Source organism: Bufo gargarizans, chromosome 4 (genome assembly GCF_014858855.1).
Source record: "Bufo gargarizans isolate SCDJY-AF-19 chromosome 4, ASM1485885v1, whole genome shotgun sequence".
NCBI classification, from domain to species: Eukaryota; Metazoa; Chordata; class Amphibia; order Anura; family Bufonidae; genus Bufo; species Bufo gargarizans.
In genome coordinates, this window is record NC_058083.1 from 255198230 (window position 1) to 255224880 (window position 26651).

The 26651-nt window shown below is 43.5% G+C and overlaps 1 protein-coding gene across 2 annotated transcripts; it reads right to left on the bottom strand.

Moving 5' to 3' along the window:
* Window positions 1-25556, bottom strand: CCNC (cyclin C). 2 transcript variants are annotated; one of them, XM_044290203.1, is made up of 13 exons: window positions 25393-25556; window positions 23999-24105; window positions 23776-23860; window positions 20338-20407; window positions 20173-20224; window positions 14227-14282; window positions 12736-12771; window positions 9643-9734; window positions 4945-5012; window positions 4397-4476; window positions 4164-4282; window positions 3605-3647; window positions 1-377 (listed from the first exon to the last, which is right to left on the bottom strand). In XM_044290203.1, the coding sequence occupies exons 1-13, from the start codon at window positions 25422-25424 to the stop codon at window positions 375-377; spliced, it is 843 nt and encodes a 280-aa protein (XP_044146138.1). In that variant the 5' UTR covers window positions 25425-25556; the 3' UTR covers window positions 1-374. The 2 variants fall into 2 exon arrangements, with proteins under 2 accessions (XP_044146138.1, XP_044146137.1); XM_044290202.1 differs by lacking the exon at window positions 3605-3647.
* Window positions 25557-26651: the final 1095 nt, after the last annotated feature.

The following is a 26651-nucleotide window of genomic DNA, read 5'->3' on the forward strand; positions in this document are numbered from 1 at the left end:
TACCACAATATCATTTAATACATGTAGAAGATTACCGGCCAGATGGCCAAGATCTGGAGCTTGACTCTGGTCACCTAGCTGCTGGCAGAAAATGAAAAAATATGTGCAATTATTCAAGAGCTGAAATCGGGGTTCAGCAACAGTGTGCTCACATTGGAAAATCCTTACTCGTAAAAAAAGGTCCAACTAGTTTTTCTTTTGCAATTGAGTAGACAGGCTGTGCAGCCCACTGGTCAAAAATACTACTTCAGTAAAGATGGTGTGTGATCACTATGGCAGAATCTTATTCCAGTTTGCTCCAATACTGGATGAATGCAGATTCTCATGACTGGCTGTAACTGGAGCTTTGGCTTCCATTTGGTCCCTGTTCCCCTTCACTGGAAAAGAACAAAAAGGAACAGGTTGTTAGAAAAAGGGCATGGCCTTATATGTGACCTTTATCGGCAAGACTAAACCACAATTCTGCCACAAACTAAGCCCAACCAATAATCGGTAAAAGTTAGACAAAAAAAAAAAAAAAGTGTCTAGCGATGCACCAAATTTCACAGTTAATTTGGCACATCTCTACAGAGCCTGCCTAATCTGATACTGTCTGCAGGATCAGTAAATCTGCAGTGTAGATTTTTATTTATTTTTTTAAGCGAAAAAAGTCAAACACCATGTCTTACATGCGTTTTTACAGGCAGATTTGGGGTGGCTTTTTTCCCCCGTACATTCTTTACAGGCGTTTATTTTGCATGCAGTTTTTCAGCCTTAAAGAGAATCTTAAAGGGGTTTTCTCATCATGGACAATGGGGGGGGGGGGGGGCATATCGCTAGGATATGCCCCATTGTCTTATTGTCTGACCCGCACCTATATTGAGAACAGAGCGCGGCAAAGTGGTGGCTGGAGGACTCCGGTCCAGCCACCACCAAGCCGGCTCCACATAGAAGTGAATGGGAGCGCACCACGCACGCGTGGCCCCCGCTCCTATTCATTTCTATGAGGCCGGCAGAAATAGCCGAGCCAGCGCTCGGCTATTTTCGCCGGCCCCATAGATAATGAATAGAGGGCGGCTGCGCATGCGCAGTGCGCCCTGCTTCACTTTCGGGGCTCTGTTCTCGATATAAGAGCGGGTCCCAGCAGCTGGGACCGGCACCTATAAGATAATGGGGGCATATCCTAGCGATATGCCCCCATTGTCCATGATGAGACAACCCCTTTAAGGCTGTGTTCACACTAGCGCTATACCACCATCAGGCTGTTCCAGCAAGGAATAGCCTGCCAGATCTCATTGTATTCTGGCATTGCCAGGAATTTCTAAATCTCTATAACGGGGACTGGCAGAGATCCAGCCGCAACCCGGTAAATACAGTCAGGTCCATAAATATTGGGACATCGACAATTCTATAATTTTTGGCTCTATACGCCACCACAATGGATTTGAAATGAAACAAACAAGATGCGCTTTAACTGCAGACTGTCAGCTTTAATTTGAGGGTATTTACATACAAATTAGGTGAACGGTGTAGGAATTACAACAGTTTGCATATGTGCCTCCCACTTGTTAAGGGACCAAAAGTAATGGGACAATTGGCTTCTCAGCTTTTCCATGGCCAGGTGTGTGTTATTCCCTCATTATCCCAATTACAATCAGCAGATAAAAGGTCCAGAGTTCATTTCAAGTGTGCTATTTGCATTTGGGATCTGTTGCTGTCAACTCTCAAGATGAGATCCAAAGAGCTGTCACTATCAGTGAAGCAAGCCATCATTAGGTTGAAAAAACACAACAAAAACCCATCAGAGAGATAGCAAAAACATTAGTCGTGGCCAAAACACCTGTTTGGAACATTCTTAAAAAGAAGGAACGCATCGGTGAGCTCAGCAACACCAAAAGACCCGGAAGACCACGGAAAACAACTGTGGTGGATGACCGAAGAATTCTTTCCCTGGTGAAGAAAACACCCTTCACAACAGTTGGCCAGATCAAGAACACTCTCCAGGAGGTAGGTGTATGTGTGTCAAAGTCAACAATCAAGAGACGACTTCAAAGTGAATACAGAGGGTTCACCACAAGATGTAAACCATTGGTGAGCCTCAAAAACAGGAAGCCCAGATTAGAGTTTGTCAAACGACATCTAAAAAAGCCTTCACAGTTCTGGAACAACATTCTATGGACAGATGAGACCAAGATCAACTTGTAACAAAGAGTGATGGGAAGAAAAGAGTATGGAGAAGGAAAGGAACTGCTCATGATCCTAAGCATACCACCTCATCAGTGAAGCATGGTGGTGGTAGTGTCATGGCATGGGCATGTATGGCTGCCAATGGAGCTGGTTCTCTTGTATTTATTGATGATGTGACTGCTGACAAAAGCAGCAGGATGAATTCTGAAGTATTTCGGGCAATATTATCTGCTCATATTCAGCCAAATGCTTTTAGAACTCATTGGACGGCGCTTCACAGTGCAGATGGACAATGACCCAAAGAATACTAGAAAAGCAACCAAAGAGTTTAAGGGAAAGAAGTGGAATGGTATGCAATGGCCAAGTCAATCACCTGACCTGAATCCGATTGAGCATGCATTCCACTTACTGAAGACAAAACTGAAGGGAAACTGCCCCAAGAATAAGCAGGAACTGAAGACAGTTGCAGTAGAGGCCTGGCAGAGCATCACCAGGGATGAAACCCAGCGTCTGGTGATGTCTATGCGTTCCAGACTTCAGGCTGTAATTGACTGCAAAGGATTTGAAACCAAGTATTAAAAAGTGAAAGTTTGATTTATGATTATTATTCTGTCCCATTACTTTTGGTCCCTTAACAAGTGGGAGGCACATATGCAAACTGTTGTAATTCCTACACCGTTCACCTGATTTGGATGTAAATACCCTCAAATTAAAGCTGACAGTCTGCAGTTAAAGCCCATCTTGTTCGTTTCATTTCAAATCTATTGTGGTGGTGTATAGCGACAAAAATGTTAGAATTGTGTCCATGTCCTAATATTTATGACTGACTGTATGCCGAGAACAGCCTACTAGATGTATAGAGCTTTACCAATGCCAGGCTTACGCAGAGAGGGCACAGGCAGGAGGTTTGCTAAGCACATCACTGTTCATGCCTGTGCCCGCTCAGCTAAAGCCTGGAATAGCACATGGATGTAGGGTTTCCTGTCCCGCTGTGTATGCAGAGCGTGCACCCAGTACACCGCACACTGAGGCCACTATGCCTGCAGTACAGGTCAGCGGTGTACAGATTCCAAAACAATATAGACAGTTTGCACTTCAGGGCCCTATTTACTGCTTAAAACTGTTAAATGCAGTTCATTACACAAATGAATTATAGGCAATTTATAATATTTTAAAATAAAGTTATATAAAAGATTACCTAAATGATTCAAGAGATTGGATATAATGAAGACAGAAACTGATGCCCAACTTAAAGAGCACATCTACAGATAAAAAGGAAATCAACAGGAGGTGTTTTTTTTCTTTTTAATAAAAGATATAAGAAGAATGTGAAATGATAGATACACATTGTACAACAGGATCTGTTAAAAGGCTTATAAAAGTAGATTCATGAGTACTGAATTATGGCATTACAATGAAATGCAGTGTAACTACTTGCATTTCTAAGATTCCAAGGAGCAGTACTCGACGACAAGCAATTGCTGTGGCACAAAAAATAAAAATAAAATAAATAAAAAAGAAGAAAAGTGTGTATTAGAACTTTCACACTTGGCATTTTACGTGTACAAAATACCAGTGACAGCTTTCAGGATTGTGAACTGGATTTTTACAATTCCTAATAAAAGGGGGTCTCCCATGTAAAGGATTTAGGGCATATCCAGGGCATACCCCATGAATAGCCGGTGTGACTCCCCTGACCCAGGTCTGTATGTAACACCCATAAACTTGGAGAGAAAGCAAACACAGCCACCTTCCAGTCGTCCTCATACTCCAGCTATCAGGCAGTCATTGCATAGGTCATACCTCAGCGCTTGCCTTGAACCCCCCCCCCCCCTCCCCAAACCCAATTATTTCTATTGAGTTCCTGTAAAAACCATGAGCATGGTGTCCCAAAAAAGTCAGTTCTAGGAAACACGCCTGGTCTGAACTCTGAAGCTCTAATGTATAGGTTCTCCCACACAGAACATATTTCATACGGTCTACTCGTTTTCATTTACCTGTTAGGTGGTGGCTTTGGTTTTGGCATTTTACCAAGAATGGCAGCCATTTCTTTCCGCTCATCAAAGTTTTTCCACTGTTCATAAAGCTTCAGAATAACGCGAATAATTTCTAAGATCTGGCAATGATAAAGACAGAGGACAAACAATAAGCCCAATATGGCAGCTGAGGAACGGATTAATAGTAATAAATACTTTGGATGTTGTAATAAACAGGCTGAAATGATAGACACCTTCTCCATGTCTACGGAAAGTTCTGCAAACCACTGGCGTGCATCCTTCTGCTGAACAACACATGCCACGTGCAGGCAGGCTGAAAGAGAGCGGACACATTTAGAATCAGTACCATATGCTGTGGATCAAATAGTCAGTTGAAATGATCTCCTGTGTGACCAGCCTGGCAGCACTAACTGGCTATATGCTACTTAACCCCTTCATAACACACATGTTTTGGGCCCTAACATCCGGGCCCATTTAAGAGACTTTATACTAATGCTGGTTAAACGGGTAATGCGGACAGCACATTCCAGCCCTATTGAAAATGAATGGGTCTGCACCTGTTCCGCAAAATAAAATAGAACATGTCCTATTCTTGTCAATTTGCGCACAAGAAAAGGCAATTCTATTATGGGCGGCCCGTTCCGTTCCCCAAATTGCGGAATGCACACGGGCGGCATCAGTGTTCTGCGGATCCGCAATTTGCGAACCACAAAACACTGCACGGTCGTGTGCATGTAGCCTAAGGAATGACATAAGATTAAGATTTGTATTTTACACTTACCAAGAGCAATCATGAAAGGAGGGTACAGCAAACAAAGGTCTGTCCGGTATGTGTCATTCACTATTCTCCTGGAGTAACAAGGAAGAAATGAATATGAAGGATACTGATCCCAAGGAAAGGAAATACTGAAAAGCAGCGTTTAGTTCTCTATATTATTAGTACTAGACTGCCCAACTCATGACTGTGGAGACCATGGACGCCTGCATCAGGGAAGAATTTCAGTTAAAGGGGTTGGCCACTCTCTGGTTATGGTTGACCAATGTGTTTGTAAGAGGATTATATGATACTTACTAATATAGTCTTTGTTTATATTCTGCACCATATCCCATATCTCTGAAAGTATGATCCATTGTTAGCCAAGTACTTTGTGCTGTCCACAGGGAGGTCCTGTCCATAAAATGGCTGCTGATGGAGGGTCATTTGACCAAGCAAATCACCTAAACATGATGTTTCCTTCATTCAAATACACTGCACTTGGACTGTTGGGAATTCAGTGCAGGTGCAATTTGTTTGAATGCAGGACACCGATTTGGCTGGTCACACGACCCTCCATCAGCAGCTATTTTATGGACAGGACCTCCCTGTGGACAGCACAAAATACTTGGCAAACAAGGATGCATATCTTATAAAATATTTTTTTTAAAGGCACCGAATTTTAACAAAGGCTATGTTAGCAAGGGTCATACAGTCATCTTATAAACACATTTGTTAACAGTAGCCATAAAGTGGCCAACCCCTTTAATAATCCCTATCTATATAGTACCGGCATATTCCATAGGACTTTACAATCAGAGGGTACATGTGCAAAAAGATCAGACATAACTCTAACAAAAAAAAAAAAAAAAAAAATTATATATATATATATAGGACATATATATGTATGTGTGTATGTTCCACGATCACTCAAAAGCACAACCATCGATTTCATCGAAACTTGGTATACACATCCCTTGCTACCCACAAAGAAATCTTGTTGGGGGTCACAGCTCTCTAGGACATACCGGTCCCGAGATATTCCCCAAAAATTGCCAATACAAGCCTGCAAGTATCTCTCCTCATATCCCAACTGCCATACACACGGTCACATGTCCCTTATCAGCCAATAGAAGCTTGCAGGCCCTTAGTCTCCACATACACACCGTTTTACTCTAGGTTTCCATAACAACCCAGCCATTTTTCTTCACTGCTGTAGGTCAGCTTTAGGCTAGAGTTGCACGACACAGGGCACAACTACACTGTTACATGTGTCGCGCGATAATTTTTATAATGATCTATAGTGTTGCACTGCGATATGTGACATGCTGCGACTGCGACGAGACAGTCGCAGAAAAATCCATCTTGGGGTACTGTGGAGGTGACTGTTAAGGGGCAGATTGCTGTAGATGACACTGTTATAGTGAATACTGTCAATATCTTTTAAAGACACACACAAACATTAAATGAAATGGATGAAATATACCCGAGCGAAGCCCGGTCCTTCTGCTAGTTCAAACAAAAGTGAGGGTTCTGCTCGCAAGAGCAAATAGGCAACATGTAAAGTGTTTTTTTTTTTTTTTGTTTTTTTTTCCTCTTTCTTTCACAGGTAAGCAAAAAAATAAATAAAATTTGAGAGTTGATGTAAACATTTCATCATTCCTTTCTTTTTAAGCTACATAACCCATTTTACAGTTGGAAGGTGATATTCTAGCTCAGGGGTGTCAAACTCAAATTCATCGGGTGCCGCATCAGCAGTTTGGTCACCCTCAAAGGGCCGGTTGTATCTGTAGGACTATGTGTCCACTCTTTATTATCATAAATTATTGTCACTGCATTCAATTATTACTGTTTTTTGTAATAATGTAAGTAATAACCAGCTCTGAAAGCTTGACCTGCAAGCGCTGACTGGGGTCACATAGCATTATACTGATTTATGATGCTATGTAACCCTTACAGTTCTGGAATGTGTTGGATAACACTGACATAATGCTGTCAGTGTTATCCAACACATTCCAAAACTGTAAGGGCTACCGTATTTTTCGCCCTATAAGACGCACCGGCCCATAAGACGCACCTAGGTTTTTGAGGAGGAAATAAGAAAAAAAATAATATTTTGAACCAAAAGGTGTGCTTTTGGTGGGTTTTGAACTAATTGGGATCTGTGGGTGACGGCCCTGTCATGGGGGATCTGTGGGTGACGGCCCTGTCATGGGGGGATCTGTGGGTGACGGCCCTGTCATGGGGGGATCTGTGGGTGACGGCCCTGTCATGGGGGATCTGTGGGTGACGGCCCTGTCATGGGGGATCTGTGGGTGACGGCCCTGTCATGGGGGATCTGTGGGTGACGGCCCTGTCATGGGGGATCTGTGGGTGACGGCCCTGTCATGGGGGATCTGTGGGTGACGGCCCTGTCATGGGGGATCTGTGGGTGACGGCCCTGTCATGGGGGATCTGTGGGTGACGGCCCTGTCATGGGGGATCTGTGGGTGACGGCCCTGTCATGGGGGATCTGTGGGTGACGGCCCTGTCATGGGGGATCTGTGGGTGACGGCCCTGTCATGGGGGATCTGTGGGTGACGGCCCTGTCATGGGGGATCTGTGGGTGACGGCTGGCAGCGTGAGTCATACGTCATGCGCCCACGCTTCATTCATAAAGTGGGCGGCGCAGGCGCGTGACGTATGACTCACACTGCCTGCGCCCATCCTCCCAGCCTGCCTCCTCTCGGCGAGCGCTTGTAGTTGTAAGTACCGGTAATACACAGCGCTCCTTATGCGATTTATTATCACTTCCTGCAGGGGCTGCCTGCAGGAAGTGATAATAAAAGGTGAAGGCTGGCGGCGGCTACGCGGGCCACATGACGAGGTCTGGCGGGCCGGATTCGGCCCGCGGGCCTTGTGTTTGACACCCGTGTTCTAGCTAGTCAGTAAAAGAATATACAAAAAATACCACTCCCACATACAGCTCTGTTCTCATAGAGTTCGCCATATATGCCTTTGAAAATCAGCCCACACAAATGCCAAAGAAATGGCAGAATATTTTTTTAAAAATGTAAGTACACAGTTTGGCTCTACTATAACGTGAACTTTTACATTATAGCACGCAGTGTACAGGACATAAAACCTCAAGCTATAGTAGCACCACCACATTTTATTATTGGATGGCTATGGCAGAGTCCGGGTGTGGTCCGGCAGCAGCTATCCTGGGAAGCTCTGGTCCTACATAAGTCTGTTTGCATGCTTCACTGTGCTTAGGCTCTCCTCCAAGAAAGCTGGAGCAACTGCAGTAGAGCCGGAGTCCAGGACACGTACGTGGGGCCTGCAAAGGACACGTGACATCTTTGTCACGCATTTAATGCATACATGACATATATGCCAAATGGATGTCAAAATGGCTTCCGTTATGATAGGGTTCCACGATAAGAAAAAAAATATATACACACACATTATTGTATCTGCAGGATGCAAACATGTAGGGTATTACGCTTTTGCATCCCTTTTTTTCCCCCAACATATATAATAAACATAGGGCAAAAATGTGATGTGAACAGCTCCTTCAGTTGGAAGGAAAAATGGCTCAGTACTGCAAAGTTCTAGGTAAAGAATGTCAGATACAAGTGTGATATGCCAGCTATTACAGGGTGTTGTATATCGCAGATACTACTAGGGGAAGGTATGCAGATACCACTCAGATACGTCCTATGTTGAGCTCTTTCCTAGAGTTGCTGTATAGTCACAAACAGTGCTGGAAGTGAGCACTGTGCACAGGACTGGGACTATCCTCTATGAAATGGATGCCATAACCTGCACATAGCACAGAATGTATGTCATTGATGTACTTGTATTTGGTATCATCATACACACATGAGTACCAGGATTATTTTGTGGGACAAGTTCATCTTACTGAACTAATTATATTACATTCCAAGACGAGAAAGGGACATTGGTTTTTCCCCATTTCCCCCACTATATAAAAATGAAGACATATTGGTTCTGTTTTGGTACCGTACTAAAAAGAATCTGTTAGTAGGATCAACCCCATCAAACCAGCCATAATCAGCCTAGTAGTGCTGAGCCTGCTGATTGAAAGCATACCTTGTTTTGGTATGATGCAGTACTTGTTATCCACATGGAAAAAAGCAGTTCAGTGCACTGGGGCCAGGCCCAAGCCACCCTGTGCACCGTTGTTCCTCCTGCTTCCTCTACCAGCCCCCCCCCCTTCTTCCTGATTGATAGGGCCAGGTTTCTGCATAGTTATCTCACATAGCCCTGTCAGGACAGAGAGGAGAAAGCAGGGTGCACAGAATGGCTTGTGTCTGCCCTCAGTGCACTTAACCACCCATTTCCATATGGATTAGGGCTTATGCACAAGGCCCAATTTATTTTTTATTTTTTTTACAGAAGTTTAAAAAAAAAAGTCCTATCCTTGTCCACAAAATGAACAACCGTTGTTCAAAAATGTACATTTTTGCTGTGGACATTCAGGCATGTAAAGGAAAAGGTAAAGGTCTTGGAAAAGTTGAAGTGCTTTTCTGGTGCGTTTCATATGATAAGCCTTCTTCAATGTTACTTCCGTTGGATAACATTTTGCCCATGTCATCAGATTTTACATTTTATCAGACTCTGTATTGAATGAGGAAGATTAATTTTACAGAGTATCCTACAACACATACTATAACTAGTATCTAGACAGCGTCTACTATAGTAGCAGCAATGTAGCATTACCAAGCCAGTGGAAGCAGCATGTCTTCTTGTCCCATATCTTGCACATATTGTAACAAAGGTCTATACGGATGATACACTATCAAGCAACAATCCTGTGAACAAAATGGATGACAAAATGTTAAGGGACTAAAACTTCAGCATTGACATTCTGTAGTAAAATTTCAACATTGTATGTAATTTTTCACAAAAAATGGTTTTCTAGATATAATATTTAAAAGTCACTCCATCTATTGTACTTTCTGTTCAGGCTTTTACAGTATCTTACAAAAGTTAGTACACCCCTCACATTTATGTAAATGTTTTATCATATCTTTTCATGGGACAACACTGAAGATCTGACACTTTGATACAATGTAGTCAGTGTACAGCTTGTATAACAGTGTGAATTTGGTGTCCTAATAAAATAACTCCGCACACAGCCATTAATGTCTAAATGGCTGGTAACTAAAGTGAGTACAACCCTAAGTGAACCCTAAGTGAAAATGGCCAAATTGTGCCCAAAGTGTCAATATTTTGTGTGGCCACCATTATTTCCCAGCACTGCCATAACGCTCTTGGGCATGGAGTTCACTAGAGCTTCACAGGTTACCGCTGAAATCCTCTTCCACTCCTCCATGATGACATTACGGAGCTGGTGGATGTTAGAGATCTTGCGCTCCTCCACCTTACGTTTCAGGATGTCCTACAGATGCTCAATAGGGTTTAGGTCTGGAGACATGCTTGGCCAGTCCAGCACCTTTACCCACAGTTTTATTAGCAAGGCAGTGGTCATCTTGGAGGTGTGTTTGGGGTCATTATCATGTTGGAATACTGCCTGTGGTCCAGTTTCCAAAGGGAGGGGATCATGCTCTGCTTCAGTATGTCACAGTACATGTTGGCATTCATGGGTCCCTCAATAAATTGTAGCTCCCCATAGCTGGCAGCACTCCTACACCCCCATATCATGACACTCTCACCACCATGCTTGACTGTAGGCAAGACACACTTGTCTTTGTACCCCTCACCTGGTTGCGACCTACCACCATCTGAACCAAATAAGTTTATCATTGTCTCAATCGACCACAGGACATGGTTCCAGTAATCCATGTTCTTAGTCTATCCGTCTTCAGCAAATTGTGGGCTTTCTTGTGTGTCATCTTTAGAAGAGGCTTGCAGCGTATGGTCTGAGCACTGACAAGCTGACCCCACACCCCTTTAACCTCTGCAGCAATGCTGGCAGCACTCATAGGTCTATTTTGAAAAGACAACCTCTGGATATGACGCGTGTCTGGATACACGTGCACTCAACTACTTTGGTCGACCATGGCGAGGCCTGTTCTGTCTTGTTAAACCACTATATGGTCTTGGCCACCGTGCTGCAGCTCAGTTTCAGGGTGATGACAATCTTCTTATAGCCCAGGCCATCTTTATGTAGAGAAACGATTATTATTTTTTTAGATCCTCAGAGTTCTTTGCCATGAGGTGCCATGTTGAACTTCCAGTGACCAGTATGAGAGAGTGTGAGAGCAATAACAACATTAAAACGAACCTGGAGGGAAAATGGCAAATTGGGCACAATTTGGCAATTTTCACTTAGGGGTGTACTCACTTTTGCTGCCATCGGTTTAGACATCAATAGCTGTATGTTGAGTCATTTTGAGGGCACAATAAATTCACACTGTTATACAAGCTGTACACTGACTACTTTACATTGTATAAAAGTGTCAGATCTTCAATGCTGTCCCATGAAAAGATATAATAAAACACTTGCATAAATGTGAAGGGTGTGATCAGTTTTGTGAGATACTTTAACTGTATTAGACAGCCCAATTTGCCGGCGATTGTCAGGAAGGAAGTGTTCCTTCCCAGCATTTGCATGCTCGTCAGTGGAGGAGATGCTGCTATTACATGCAGCGATAACCTACACAGTATAGGGAGGAGCGATTATTATGCCATCACTCTTCCCTATACTGAATCATTGTGATTAGACACTATGATCTGCCGCCTGCAAACAATTTTTAACATGTCAAAAGATTTGGATTGCCCAATGAACGAGCTTGATCGGGTAATCAGCAGCAGTATTAGGCCTCATGCACAAGGCTGTTGCCAAGCCGTGACCGTATTTCGACCCGCAAATAGCCATGTGCTGACCGCATCACGGAAGCGGACCCTTTCACTTAAATGGGTCCGCAATCTGGAAGGTGCTGTGCGGAACGGAACCCCACGAAGGCACTATGGAGTGCTTCTGTGGGGTGTCTCTCCATGCCTCCTCACCGCAAAAATATAAATACACCCCAGCTGGAGCAGAGGGTCTCTTCAGGACCATTTCACACTGACATTAATGGCACTTTGCTGCAGATATTAGCAAAATTGTATGCAGATGAATCCAGGAAATTTGACTTTAAAGTTGTAGTAATAAAACATCAAACCAATCCACCTGCGTAGACATCAGCAGCAAATTTCTCAGTGCCTTAAATACCAGGTTTCTGGGATTTTGTCCAGCCAAGCTTTAAAGGGAATATGTCAGCAGTTTTGTTGGAACAAAACTGCTGGCAGACATAGGTAACAGGCAAAGACAAGTGATACATACTTCAAATCCCGACCGCATTACTCCAGCTGGGTGGACCCGCATGCTTTAGTACTTCAGTTATGAACCACTCCACAGCCATTCCTTTTTGGGTTGAGTGATGGCTGCAGTGGTCTCCTGTTTGGAACCTACAGCCATCATGCACAGCATTGAGGCCTGTGTGCCCACCCCCAGTGCGCTTGCTGGAGCAGCACCCACAGGATTCTAAGTTGATTTTTCTCAGCATTTAGTCCACTAAAGTCAAAGACGGAGGTATGTATAAACTTCTGTCCCCGGACCCTACCCATATCTGTCAGCAGCTCTGTATTGACAAAACTGCTGACATATTCCAGTTTAATGTGACTGGCACCAATGCACATAAGTTATACCTTCTGTAATACGTGCAGTACAACAAAGTCCTGGAGTCGCCAGCTTAAGGAATGTTAACATAATGGCAATGTGTCTGATGAATTTGTAAAGATTGTGAACAAGGATTTGTCACCTCATTTCTGCTCATGAGGTTTTGGGACATCCTTACAAAAACTTACCATTAGCTCTAGCAAGTAGAATTCACATTCCAGTATCTAAAACATAGAAAACATAACCTGTATGAATAATGGGGGTCATTTAACATAGCACTACACTGCATTAGAAAAGTTGCAAATTTTGTCGAAAGTGCTGATTTGCAACTAAATTTGTGATTTTAGCCTTTTACAACACCCTCTTCACTTTTCCAAAAAGTGGGCAGGAGGAGATAGGCTGCGGGCGAGATCTGCGGCCCGACTCATTTTACAATAGGTGCACGTTACACCAGATATCTAGTCCAGCTCCTGGCTGGAGTAAATTTCAGCTCTGGCACACAGACAGCAGAAGATGCAGGGTCACCGCTGCAGCCAGCAACTGGCTAAATATGCATCTCAAGACATTTCCTGTGTGTCGAGCCAGGACTAGGAAGTGGAGCAGAGTTGACCGAAGCAGTGTCAGAACACCAGCGGCGGCGGATGAGTGAAGTGACAAGTGTTAGGGTTTTTACACCCCCCCCCCCCCCCCCTCCCCCAGAGAACCCCTTTACTATGCGGAATGGGTTACATCTTCTGATACTTTGCCAGAGCAGAAGAGGAGCGAACTGTTATAACCTTCAACATCTAAAAACTTGCCATCACCCACAGAAACCAGTCAGTCACTCTGTGGCACTAAGCAGCCACTTTTCCAGAAGATGCCATGGAATTCTATCAATTAGAAGGCTCACATTGAATCCCAACAGCCCCATTTTAATATACCTTACTAGGGCAAATATAGGTACCAGAGGGCTGAAAACCGCAGCTCTGCCTCTCTGGAAGACCGGCATTTCCGGACCTGGGCAGCACATCGTTCGGCCCCATAGAAAATGAATGGGTCTGCAATTCTGTTCCGCAAAATGGGGAACAGAATTGCGGACGTGTGAATGGACCCTTATGCTGTGGATTTCTTTATAGCATGCATGTGATTTTCCTAAAATCTCATCCACTTTGCTGGTGCATTCACCACAAGCAAAACCTTGGTTTTCAGAAGTGATCAGCTATGGGGTCTACTCCTTCCCCCAAACCTTGATATAAGAAGAGCCAGGAATAAACGCATCAGGTTAAAAGGCTTTTCTGAGAAATTGGTGTGCGTCCGACATGCGGGACACCCGCTGATCAGCCGTTTGAGAAGACACCGGCGCTCCTGAGAACACAGCAGCGTTCTTGCAGCTCACCAATCACAACTCTGTACATTGTATAGCGGCTGTGCTTAGTATCGCGCTCAACCACATTCACTTCTATAAGGGCTAAGCTCCTGCTGAATGTGTCGTCACTGGCCTAGGAAAGGCTGCTAGAACGCTGCGGTGCAACTGCAAATGCCTTCTCAAACAGCTGATCAGCGGGTGTCCCCGGTGTCGGACGCCCACCAATCAGATACTGATGACCTATCCAGAGGACAGGACATCAGCTTTAAAATCTCAGAAAAAAAACCTTTAACACCATGTTTAAAGAACAATATAAAAATGTGCACATACTTACATGATTCATCCTGTACGGAAACTCTTTAGGAAATGCATAAGAAAACCTAGTTTTTACTGTAAAGAGAGGGAAATGTTGAGGTCAGTGAGATAATAATGCACTTTTTAAGACATCAAATAAGGAATAAATTACTTGTAATCATGGAAAGTACTGTAACCCTCGAGGAGAGAAAGAAGCCTTCTCCTATACCAGTGGTGGTGAACCTATTGCACGGGTGCCAGAGGCGGCACTCAGAGCCCTCTCTGTGGACACCCTCACCCTGGAATAAGCCTATGGTGTACCAGTATGCCTTACACTTTTCCTGCCATTCATCAGCGCAGGGTGCACTATGGACAGCGTGCAGTGCACTGAATGTAGGCAGCTATTATAGCTAAATGATAAAGTACATGGAAGATAGACTATATTGGACTGTAGTATTCAGGTTAAATTGCCGTGTTAGTACTTTGCGATAAGTGGGTTTATGTTGCAGTTTGGGCACTCGGTCTGTAAAAGGTTCTGTCCTACACCATGAGGATCAACTGCCAACCCTCTGAGCTAGAAGCACTGATTTAGTAAAGAAAATCATATTACCAATTACAAAGGCCACTACACATCTCTGTATTTAAACGTATATGTAAAACTATCCAATTTGTTCTAAGAATGCAACATACACCGGTGTGGATCATTTTGGCATCCCGTATTTTTCACCCTATAAGACGCACCCCCAAAAGTAGGGGAAAATATGGTATATCTTTGTCCTAAATGTCAGCCATACTAAGGAGTGTTTGCACTTTCTAAGTTTGCTGCCATCATAAAAAAAAAAAAATATATATATATATATATATATATATATATATATATATATATATATATATATATATATATTATATGTTCGGTTAAATAAAAATATGTCTACTGTGTATCTATTACTGACAGATGAAAAGGAACATACTTGCCATACAGTTACATGAGTGCTCAAGGCACATGAGAGGTCAGTCATAAAAGAATTCAGTCCAAAAAAATGTGGTGCTATGAAGTGAATGCAAGTGCCCAGAAAAAGTGCCACCAATTACCTCCACCTTTAATTTTCAATCCTGCGGCAAAAAATAAAAATAAAAACTGGAATCTTATATGACTTTGTGCGCGAGAGCCTATGTCGTCTCATCTCATGCAGGTCTATGAGGCATAATAATCAAAATTTGAATGGCACACCGTCAAAACCAGCTCAATAGGGTTTATAGGTGGCAATGGCAAGAACCAAATACTTATGGACAATACTCCTATGCGGACTATGCGTCTTCCTCATCTGGGAGCGAGAGATCGGCATATTGCAGACCGCAACGTTTTTTCAATTGGCGAGGCAATCGCTCCAAACGAAAACAAAGAGGATATGGAGGGGACGACACTCAAACCGGACAAGAGACTACTCCCATGCAAACCAGATCCCAGGTAGGGATCTAGTGATTAATATCTCGTCTAGAACACTGTCACCAGCGGAGATTATGCTTCTCTCGAAAGGACTGTCCTATTGCCCAACGGCACCTTTGTACCATTACAACCTGGAGCAAGACCTGCATAAGTTCTATCGTTCATTACGATTAAAAGCCCATTTTTTTATCTTCTGATACCAGTGATAGACAATTTGTCATGAGTGATTGGTCTATTACTAATTTGGGCCTTAGATCCAGAAGCAACTTCATGCCCCCAAAACATTATCATAGCATTGAGGCATTTATTGATCTAGTGGATAAGGAAATTCGGATGACATTAGATGTACAGAAACGTGGCAAATATCCCATATCAGGCAATTTATCCAACATAGAGATTACAGCTCTTAAAACTCTTATGCAGGATACTAGTATTACAATTAAACCCGCCGACAAAGGCGGAGCTATAGTTATGGACACCATATACTACATTCATGAAATAGAAACCCAACTTGCAGATAGAGAAACTTATGAGTTAATTTCATCAAATCCTACTCATAGAATACAACAGGAAATCAATGCATTATTAGATTCTGCACTGCATCAAGGCACTATCGACAAAGTCACATATAATTTTCTGCACAATGAACATCCTATGATGCCTGTATTATATACACTACCAAAAATACACAAAAATTTGCAAAAACCTCTGGGTCGACCAATAGTAGCCTCCACTGATTCTTTATTATTGCCTTTATCCATTTATCTAGTAAAGATTCTCACTCCATTGATTCAGCTAACTGATTCCTTTCTGCTTGACACCAGTCACTTTTTAAATATTGTTTCTAAGTTGGATTCTATTCCTGACAACGCCTTTTTAGTGACGTTGGATGTGTGCAGCCTGTACACCTCCATATCACATGATGGGGGTGTCCAGGCAGTATCAAACATCCTCAAGCTTTCCTCATTGTCCATACAGCAACAGTCCTTCTGCTTAGATCTACTAAAGTTGGTACTGAATTGCAATTACTTCATGTTTGGAGAAAATTATTATATCCAGCGAAAAGGTACAGCAATGGGGGCTAATGTAGCCCCCCCTTATGCTAATGCCTATATGGCAAACTTTGAGACATTGTATGTATACTCCAATTCATCTTTTCAACAGCACTGTACAATCTGGCGTCGATTCATTGACGTTATCTCCCTGATTTGGGAGGGCACTCGCGATTCTTTTCACCAATTCTTCCAATATCTAAATAACATCATACCAGATCTACATTTCACCGTCACCATTAGCGAATCCATTATCCATTTTTTGGATACTTCAATAATAAAAAATTCTGATGGTAAACTTACAGTAGATCTCTATACAAAACCTACGGACAGAAATACTCTTCTTCTTTTTTCAAGTAATCATCCTCGGAATACAAAAAACTCGTTACCAAAATCACAGTTTACCAGAGTCAATAGAATCGTGAGTGACCCCAATATCAGGAAGATTCATTTACAGGAAATGTCTCAAAGATTTAAAGAGCGGGGTTATCCTCAATCCCTTCTGAATACGGAATTGAGGAAGACAGTCGAGACCAGTACAATATTGACCAAGTCTCCCTCCCCCTCACGTGTACCATTTATTACTACGCATCATCCATTTGCTCCTAGGATACATCAAATCATTCGGAAGCACTGGCCTTTATTGAATACATTTTATCCTGATATACCTGAATTCTCACGTCCCCTGAGAATGTGCTATAAACGCTTGCGAAATCTGAGGGATTCCCTAGTACATGCCGATCTAGGCTCATACAAACCTAGATTCATTCAGACTAAACTGGCTCCTCAAAAAAAATGGCACATTCCCGTGTCTAAATTGTGCCCAATGCACTCATGTTAAAAAAGGCAATATTTTCACACATCCTCACTCAGGGAAAACGTATAATATTAGGGGCTATTATACTTGCATATCATCATATGTAGTCTATATGATTAAATGTCCCTGCGGCCTGGCATACATAGGTGAAACCTCACAATGCATTCGCGACAGGATCTTTAAACATAAATCGGATATTAGATGTAAAAAAGCAGAACTCCCAATAGCATACCATTTTCTTCAGATGCAGCACAGTATCGGCCAGTTGCAATTCCAGGTCATAGATCATGTTCCTATGCCCAGGAGGGGTGGCAATCGTAAGCTTTTATTACAAAAAAAAAAAAAAAAAAAAAAAAAGGAGTCCTTCTGGATCTACGAGCTCAAAACACTATCACCACACGGGCTCAATCGTGATTTTGAATTATTATTGTGATTGGAATTGTCATTAGAATCAGACCACATTGATTGATCACCCAAGTACAATTAATGTTCGTCTGTTCATACATATTGACTGAAATCAGACTGTTTCACTAGGTAACTTACATTGCATATTGTTGCATTTCAACCGTACCTTCTTTCTGACTGTCTATTTCTATGTTTTATTCAGACACGCTGATGCACAGGTATAGGTATGATCTAATAATTTCTTTATTGTTATAATTGTACTAATTTAATTATTTTCTACTTTGTAATTAACATACTAACATGAATATTGTAAGTTACTTTTTATACAGCATGACACCTATGATAACCTTATGGAATATACGGCAATGCCTTTTGGCTATTTGCTAGTATACTCCATATGAATATGACCCCCTCATCAAATACCTTGCCGGAAATATACTTTTTTGTTTCACTGAAATAGTGACTATTATGCTCGTTGTTGACATAGAGAAAAGCGCTGCGCATATTCCATACGCTTAGAGACAATGACGATACATATTCCATGCGCATGCGCATCTCCCTCATGGAACGGCTTGCGTTCCACAATCAACTAGACGCATACTAATGACGTCAGACGTGATATAAACTGGCGTCCTGTAGCCAGTCTCTCTCTATGCCACCAACGAGTATACACCATCTCCTTACGATAAGGTATGTCCATGTATTGTTATTAGAACTTTTGTTACAGGATATTGGATGTTCAGTGGCGCGGGTGGTCATTTCGTTAAGGCCCCATATTAGATCTTTGCAAAGCTTCTTATTCAAGTGTCCGATATGGATATCTCCACTATGCTATTCTTTACCAATGAACATTTTGAAGCGCTCTGAGAATCTAACAGACACTTCCTTTCTTGTATTACTTGGCATTAACCCTCTTTATTTTTTGACTAAACTGTGCATGCATGGGCTTATTATTTCAATTGAGTACCTTTGAGATGTACCCTAAAAAATACAGGATACACTTGGTTCTATATATACTGATTCCCATGAGACATTTCATTAGATTACTTTGTATGTTTTATATTATTCTTTATTGTGAACCAATATTCTACTTATACCATATATTTATTTGTATTATTATAGGCCGTGATCAAGGTCCCGGGTGGACCGAAACGTTGGCCTTGACTTTTCATATGATGGCTGTAGTTGGTATTGGCAAACACAAATAAAATACTTATATCATTGAGCAAAATTTATGAGTGTGCCGTGAACATAATTGATCTTGGTCTATGAGGCATGACATTCACTTGAAGGGTTGTCCTATTGAGACAATTTAACCACAGCATAGGGGATAAGTGTATGATCGGAGGGGGTCCGACTGTAAGAATGAGGGTCCCCGCTACCTGGCTGAGAGGGGCAGCAGATATTCATTGAACTCTATGGGACTGCAGGAGATAGCTGAGTAAAAGCAATCTCTGGCAGCCCCACAGAGCTAACATGCATGAGTGACTGCTGCTCCATGGGCCCTCCTTCTTGCGGTTGGACTCCCTCCCATCAGACACTTATCCCCTATTATGTGGATAAGGGATCATTTGTCTTAATGACCCAACCCCTTAGAAGGAGTTTGTTTTGGGGCAACTGCTTTTTATACGGAGAGCCCCAGATGAGAAACTTGTTGAGGGAGAACACTTGCTACTGGCACCCGCTAGATCAGCTGATCTGTCTCACGTAGAGAGGAAAGGGCCATTTGTGTAACACAGATGCCCTGCACGCTACAGAATAAGGGATGCTGTTTGCATTAGTTCTTAGGGTTCAATACCCTCTAAGCGGTTCTCCAGGATTTCTATATTGATGGCCTATTCTCTGGATAAGTCATCAATACCAGATTGGCAAGGGAAGGGGGGGTACTCTTGGCAACTCCAATGATCAGCTGTTAGAGGTAGTCGTGGCACTCGCCAGAGCTTCAGTTAGTGCTGCTGCTTCTTCGCAGCTTACCAAACACAGCGCCATCCATTGGATAGTGGCTGTGCTTGGCTCGTCCCCAGTCATTTGAAACAAACTGAGCTGCGCCCAGGCCGTGTAACTAATGAACATGGCATCACATTACCTAGGAAGAGGCCGAAGTGCTCACAGGGCGCCACAGTCTGTATTCATACAGCCGATCAGAAAGGGTCCCCAACAGATCTGACACTGATAACCCCTCCTAAGGATAGGCCATCAGTATCGAAATCTCGGAGAACCCCTTTAAGCAGATAACCCTTTTTAGGATCACCAATGGATACTTACATACAGAAGTAGCAGCAGAGATTAACCTTGTGTTTGAAACAACACCAAATTCCTGAAATAGAGGAAAGAGAATTACTATAAGCAGGACCATAAGAGCACAACCAAAACAGACAAGATGGAACGTGAAGAACACATACTATGGATGCACGCAATCTTTTTCCTTACCTCTACTTTGGATGCCAAAAAGACACAAGTCGGTGCCATTAATACAGGGTCTATACTTTTTAAAGAATACCTAGGCGGAAAAAAAGGATAACGTTTTAAGCTTAATGGAAAGAAAGAAGTTTATGTCAGAAGATCCACAGCTCATACTGCATGTTGTATATAAGGGATGTGCTGGGTCCATGTTCAAATCCCCTTTACTCAAGGATCAACTCAAACAAGAGCACTCATGGCCTATACCAGCAATATATGGCTGGCAAGTCTCTTTAATCTGAAATAAACATTCCTCTATGTGAGAAACGTAAATTCTACCCTTCTATTCTATCGCCGGGCTAGGGAATGGAGACAATCGCTCAATGCTGCTGAGATTGACTGGCTCGGGCAACACCCATAAGTGTCTGTGGAAAGTTTAAAGGGGGTTTTCTGGGATTTCTATAATGATGGTCTATCCTCAGGACTGTCCGCACTGACTGTTGCCGGGCCTCTGCTGTAATAGCCCGAATGGAGATAACTTCATTCCTGCCCATGAAACTCCCTAGATGCCTCTGGATAGATCATCAGCATCTGATCGGCAGGGGTCCGACCCCCGGGAACCCTGCCGATCAGCTGGTTGAAAAGGCAGCGGCGCTCCAGCAGCGCCACGGCCTTCTCATCGTTTACCGCAGGCCCAGTGACGTCACGACTAGTATCAACTGGCCTGGGCGGGGCTAAGCTCTGTTCACTTGAAAGGAGCTTAGCCCCGCCCAGGTTACTGGAGCGCCGCTGCCTTCTCAAACAGCTGATCGGCGGGGTCCCGGGTGTCGGACCCCCGCCAATCAGATGCTGATGATCTATCCAGAGGATAGATCATCGGTTTAAACAAACTGCAGAACCCCTTTAAGTAAGGAGCTCCATGTTACCATCGGCCCCCAGGCCTGCCTGTTTATTAGACTGTGCCGCAGGCTCAGCTTGATAGACAGCCTGCCAGGTATACCAGTGCATTATACAAGTGGGGTCCCCTAAAAAGGGTGTAAAAAAATATATAAAATACTTAAAGAAAGGCTAATAAACACATATATATATATATATATATATATATTTTTTTTTTAAAGGTATTATTCTTTTTCCATAAAAAGTTTTTTTTTTGTAAAAGCGGTAATACAAAACAAACACACATCTACGGGATCGCAGCGTTATCCACAACACCTATAATACAGAATTCTTTGGGGTTTTTCTATTCCACCCCCGCAAAAAAAAATACAGAATGTTAATCAAAAATTCCCACGTACTTGCAATAATAAAATCTACATCTCGTCCCATTAAAAAAGCCCATAGACATCTACATTGGCTGAAACATGAATAAATATGGCTCTTGGAATGCCGCAACATAAAAAAAAACTATTGTTTTGGTAGGAGATGTGCTATTATTGTGCAAAAAAATAAATAAATGCATAAAAATATTCATATTTAGTATTGTGCTAAACGCATTGATACATAGAATAAAAATAACATGATAGTTATGGGGCAGCGTGAAAGTCAAAAAACAATGGCAATGTTTTTTCCCCCCCATTACCCACCCCCCAAAAACAAAAAGTAAAACTTGAAATGTCTTACTAAAAAATACAATACATTCTGCTCACACACAACCTCTTATATGACTTCACATAAAAACGGTATCTCCTGAAAAATTATTTTTTTTTTTTTTGGGAAAAATCTATAATTATTCTAAAGTTGAAAATAATCAAGTCTTTTTTTTTTTTTCTTTTTCTTTTGATAAATTTTCCAGTCCTAGTTGCAGACGCCCTGTGGATAGGCCATTAATATAAAAATCATGGAAAACCCCTTTAAGTCAAGATTAAAGAGGTTGTCTCAGCATTTATCATGTAGACAAAGTTAATACAAGGCATTTACGCTACTTTCACACTGGCAGTAGCCTTTTCCAGCAGGTTGTTCGGGAGGGGGGGGGGACAGCCTGCCGACTCCGTGCTACCGCAAGTCCGGCCGCAGCAAGACAAACATGCCGAGAGGAGGCTGGACAAAAAAAAAAACGCTGAATGCTGTAGTTGTTTCCCGGCCACCTCTCGGCATGTTTGCCGTGCTGCGGCCGGACCTCCAGCCTGCCCCCATTATAGTGAATGGGGCCAGAACGGACGTCCGCCAGCACAGTGGACTTGCGGTAGCAAGGATCCGGCAGGCTGTGCCGCTGCCGGAACAGCCTGCCAGAAAAGGCTAGCCTTACTAATGTATTGTTATTACCCATATTGCCTCCTTTGCTGTCTGGATTCATTTTTCCAACACATTATACATTGCTGACATCCATGGTTACGACCACCCTGCAATCCATCAGCGGTGGCCGTGCCTGCACACTACAGGAAAAAGCACCAGCCTATGTGCGGTCCCACAGTCCCAGCCACCAGAGAGGTCAGTGCTTTTTCCAATAGTTTGCAAGCGCGACCACCACTGATGGAATGCAAGGTGGTCATAACCATGGAAACGAGCAGTGTATAATGTGATGGAAAAATGAATCCAGCCAGCACAGGAGACAATATGGATAACAACAATACATTAGTAAGTGCCTTGTATTAACTTCCTTTACATAATAAATGCTATTTGGTGAAGTAAGACAACCCCTTTAAGGGCTCTTTCACACTTGCGTTCTTGTCTTCCGGCATAGAGTTCCGTCGTCGGGGCTCTATGCCGGAAAAATCCTGATCAGTTTTATCCTAATGCATTCTGAATGGAGTGAAATCCGTTCAGGATGCATCAGGATGTCTTCAGTTCAGGACCGGAAAGTTTTTGGGCCGGAGAAAATACCGTAGCATGCTGCGCTTTTTGCTCCAGCCAAAAATCCCGAAGACTTGCGGCAAGGCCAGATCCGGAATTAATGCCCATTGAAAGGCATTGATCCGGACTTAAGCTAAACGTCGTTTCGGCGCATTGCCGGATCCGACGTTTAGCTTTTTCTGAATGGTTACCATGGCTGCCGGGACGCTAAAGTCCTGGCAGCCATGGTAAAGTGTAGTGGGGAGCGGGGGAGCAGCATACTTACCGTCCGTGCGGCTCCCGGGGCGCTCCAGAGTGACGTCAGAGCGCCCCACGCGCATGGATCACGTGATCGCATGGCACGTCATCCATGCGCATGGGGCGCTCTGACGTCACTCTGGAGCGCCCCGGGAGCCGCGCGGACTGTAAGTATACCGCTCCCCCGCTCCCCACTACTACTATGGCAACCAGGACTTTAATAGCGTCCTGGCTGCCATAGTAACACTGAAAGCATTTTGAAGACTGATCCGTCTTCAAATGCTTTCAGTACACTTGCGTTTTTTCCGGATCCGGAGTGTAATTCCGGCAAATTGAGTACACGCCGGATCCGGACAACGCAAGTGTGAAAGAGGCCTAAGAAACAAAAAATACAAAGCAAAGAAATTACAAAAGTGCAGAATGAAAAAGGGGTCAACTTACCGAGCATAGAACCTTTTAAAGTAAACAGTGGCGGTAGCTATGACTTGCTGCCTTAATTTAAGGTGTTCCCCTAAAGCTTGAATGACTGTAAAGGAATAACAGCGGGTTACAGACAATCCGTGTCAGGGGCATTTCTCTCCGCTACCTCCTCTCCCTCAATAATGGCAATAGGAAGCTGTGGGAACCCCCTTTAACTGCTTGTTAGAACAGCAAAAACCTTTACCATTTGTAAAAAATATCTGCAGCTTCCAATACTCTTCCTCCGTTAAGAACTTCAAGTCCTTTTGTCGTTCCTTTAATAAATCTTGTTTATCCAATATCCATTGCAAACTGGAAAAAGAAACAAAAGTACAAAATTAGAAAATCACTGCATTTATGTTTTTTTTACCCAAACTGAGCCGTGTCAGGATCTGGCAGACGTAGCAGCATGCAGCCAAAACCCAGGCCGCACTATTCTGCAGGTAAAGCTAACTCCAAGATGTACCAACGACCACCGCGGATATTTTTTTCTGGGTTTTTAGAATTTCAACAGGAAATTGGCTAGGACATTGTCAGTAAAAGTCTTCCCCGACAACCGGGGCTTGTTTTCCTTCATGGTCACTACAGGGGAAATGAGAAGCCAAACTAACATGGTAAATCCCAGTTTGTGGGGGTCACAGGTCTCTTGGAGAAAGGTTGTCCGGCTGCATAAAATTCTTTACAAACAGCTTACAATAAAATAGCAAAAGTAGTAATAGTCATGTTACCGATTCCATGCCGATACCTCCCTGGTCCCAGTGATGACGTGGTATGGTGACACCACTGTGGCCGGCGATTGGCTGCAGTGGTCACATCATCGCTGGAGTGAACAGGGGCTGGTGGTGGATCAAGGTGAGCATTACAATGGACAATCCCTTTAAATTTCTTATCAGTGATCTAGAGAAAACAGATCCTGTCTCCCCATCATCCTCTAGAGACCTGCGGCACATTAGTAGGTCACCGCTCCATGTACTGATATTAAAGGGGTTCTCCACTTTAGACAATTCCTACTTGTTAGAAGGGTCCACCAGCTGTAGCTCCCAGCAAAACGGGGGCAGTAAGTGTTCAATTTCCTTGCAGCGCCACCACAGGAGAAACTAAGGATTACACAATGTCCACTCAACCCAATGGACCCTGGTCCTCTGGTCCTCCAGGGCGAGGGGGACAAGATTTACACTAGACAACCCCTTTATGCTTAATCTGCCATCAAAGGCACGGTCCCATTGTAAGAACTTCTCAGCTATCCACGGGACAGACAGGGGATCGCTACCTGATTGGGGCCGGTCCGACCACTGGGACCCCCATGATCAGAAGAATGAGTTGTCATGGAATAGTGGTCACACATGATCACTGCCACCCCAGAAGCAGGCTATCTCCATTCACTCCGATGATCAGTGAGGGTCCCAGTGATCACACCCCCACCGATCAGGGGCAGGACACCCCTTTAAAGCTAGCATGTACACCCCGAAACCATTCCAGCCAACTGGCCACATGGGAAATGCTGACCAGAGCCAGGAGACTATTAGCAGGCAGCTCTATATAACCACACAGCCCTATGGACCCTGTCCATGAAGGAGGCCCGTGCTCCCCGGCACTTACTAGTGAGAGCTCTGCCAGAAGTTCCCCGCCATGAGCACCAAACCGGGAGCAATAAAAGTAAGCGGAGAGCGCCGGCGATGACGTCACTGCGAGCTCTGTGCGCCGACTACAAACCGCAAGGAGCAGCCGCAATGAATCCAGGAAGAAAACCGGCGCGCAACCCGCTAACCCGTCCGTCCGGCAACAGCAGCCCTAGGAACCAATGCGCTGCGGGAGGTTCCTCTCTGCCCGGCCCTGCTGTGAAAACTGGGAAAGCTATTATGTATACAATACAGTGCGATAGTAATTACTCCGTGTGAGGCTGCACTATTGAATTGCTCATCCTGAGCATTCTGATTCAAGCAGAATTACTGAACTGCCAAAAGCTGCTTATGCAGGGGAGAACATGAGTAAAATGCTAGCCAGAGTATGTGGAAAGCGGTGGCAGAAAAGGACCTCTTGGTCTATCTAGTCTGTGTTATTTTGTTTCTCTTATTTAGGTTTAATGCACACAGCCGTGTTTTGCGGTCCACAAATAGCGGATCCTGGCGGGGTGCATGCCACCATTTATGTTTTAAGTTCTGTAGAAATGCTCAAACAAAAACGGACATGTTCTAGATTTTTTGCGGGGCCGCGGAACAGACACGCGGATGCGGACAGCACACAGTGTGCTGTTCGCATCTTTTGCGGCTCCATTGAAATGAATTGGCATAACTGTCCCGAATTTGGAGGGACTGTTCCCGGGCAAGGACAGGACATTCCCAGGGGCGTTCATTAATGGCCTGATTTTACTAACTAAAGCATTGAGAAGTATGTATGGATCCGCATCCAATCCGCAAAAAAAATGCGGACCAAACAGACGGTTGTGAGCATGAGTCCTTCTGTTTATCCAAGACATCTTTAAATTCACAGCTTTTTGTGGCAGTTTTTATGCAGTTTATTTACTTTTTAAAGAGTTTTTATTAATTTAACTTTTTTCCTAACATAAAAGAGCATAACAGAATTTGATATTCTAGGGAAGAGAAACCCCACAGATGTATGTAAAGGAGAAAACCCGCAGCACTCAAATAGGCCACTTTTATATCTGTGATTTCCTTTCCGGTTTTGAGATCTGGCAGATTATAGTTAATGGGGCCAGGTGCAGACTTTTAGGCTTCCGGCAATGGCGGAATGCAGAGAGACCCAGCAGGGTGTTCCCTCTAGCGCTAGTATGAAGCTAACCTAATAAAACTTTATTTAAAGGCTATGTACACATTTGGGGGTATTTTTTTTTATTATTG

Excerpts from the sequence above, each read along its gene's own strand:
- CCNC (XM_044290202.1), bottom strand. The coding sequence starts at position 25,424 with ATGGCGGGGAACTTCTGGCAGAGCTCTCACTA. Across the intron at positions 5,013-9,642 it reads ATGCTGCTTCCACTGGCTTG|GAGAATAGTGAATGACACAT; the intron begins GTAATGCTACAT and ends TTGTTACTCCAG. Across the intron at positions 4,477-4,944 it reads TCCTTTCATGATTGCTCTTG|CCTGCCTGCACGTGGCATGT; the intron begins GTAAGTGTAAAA and ends GCTCTCTTTCAG.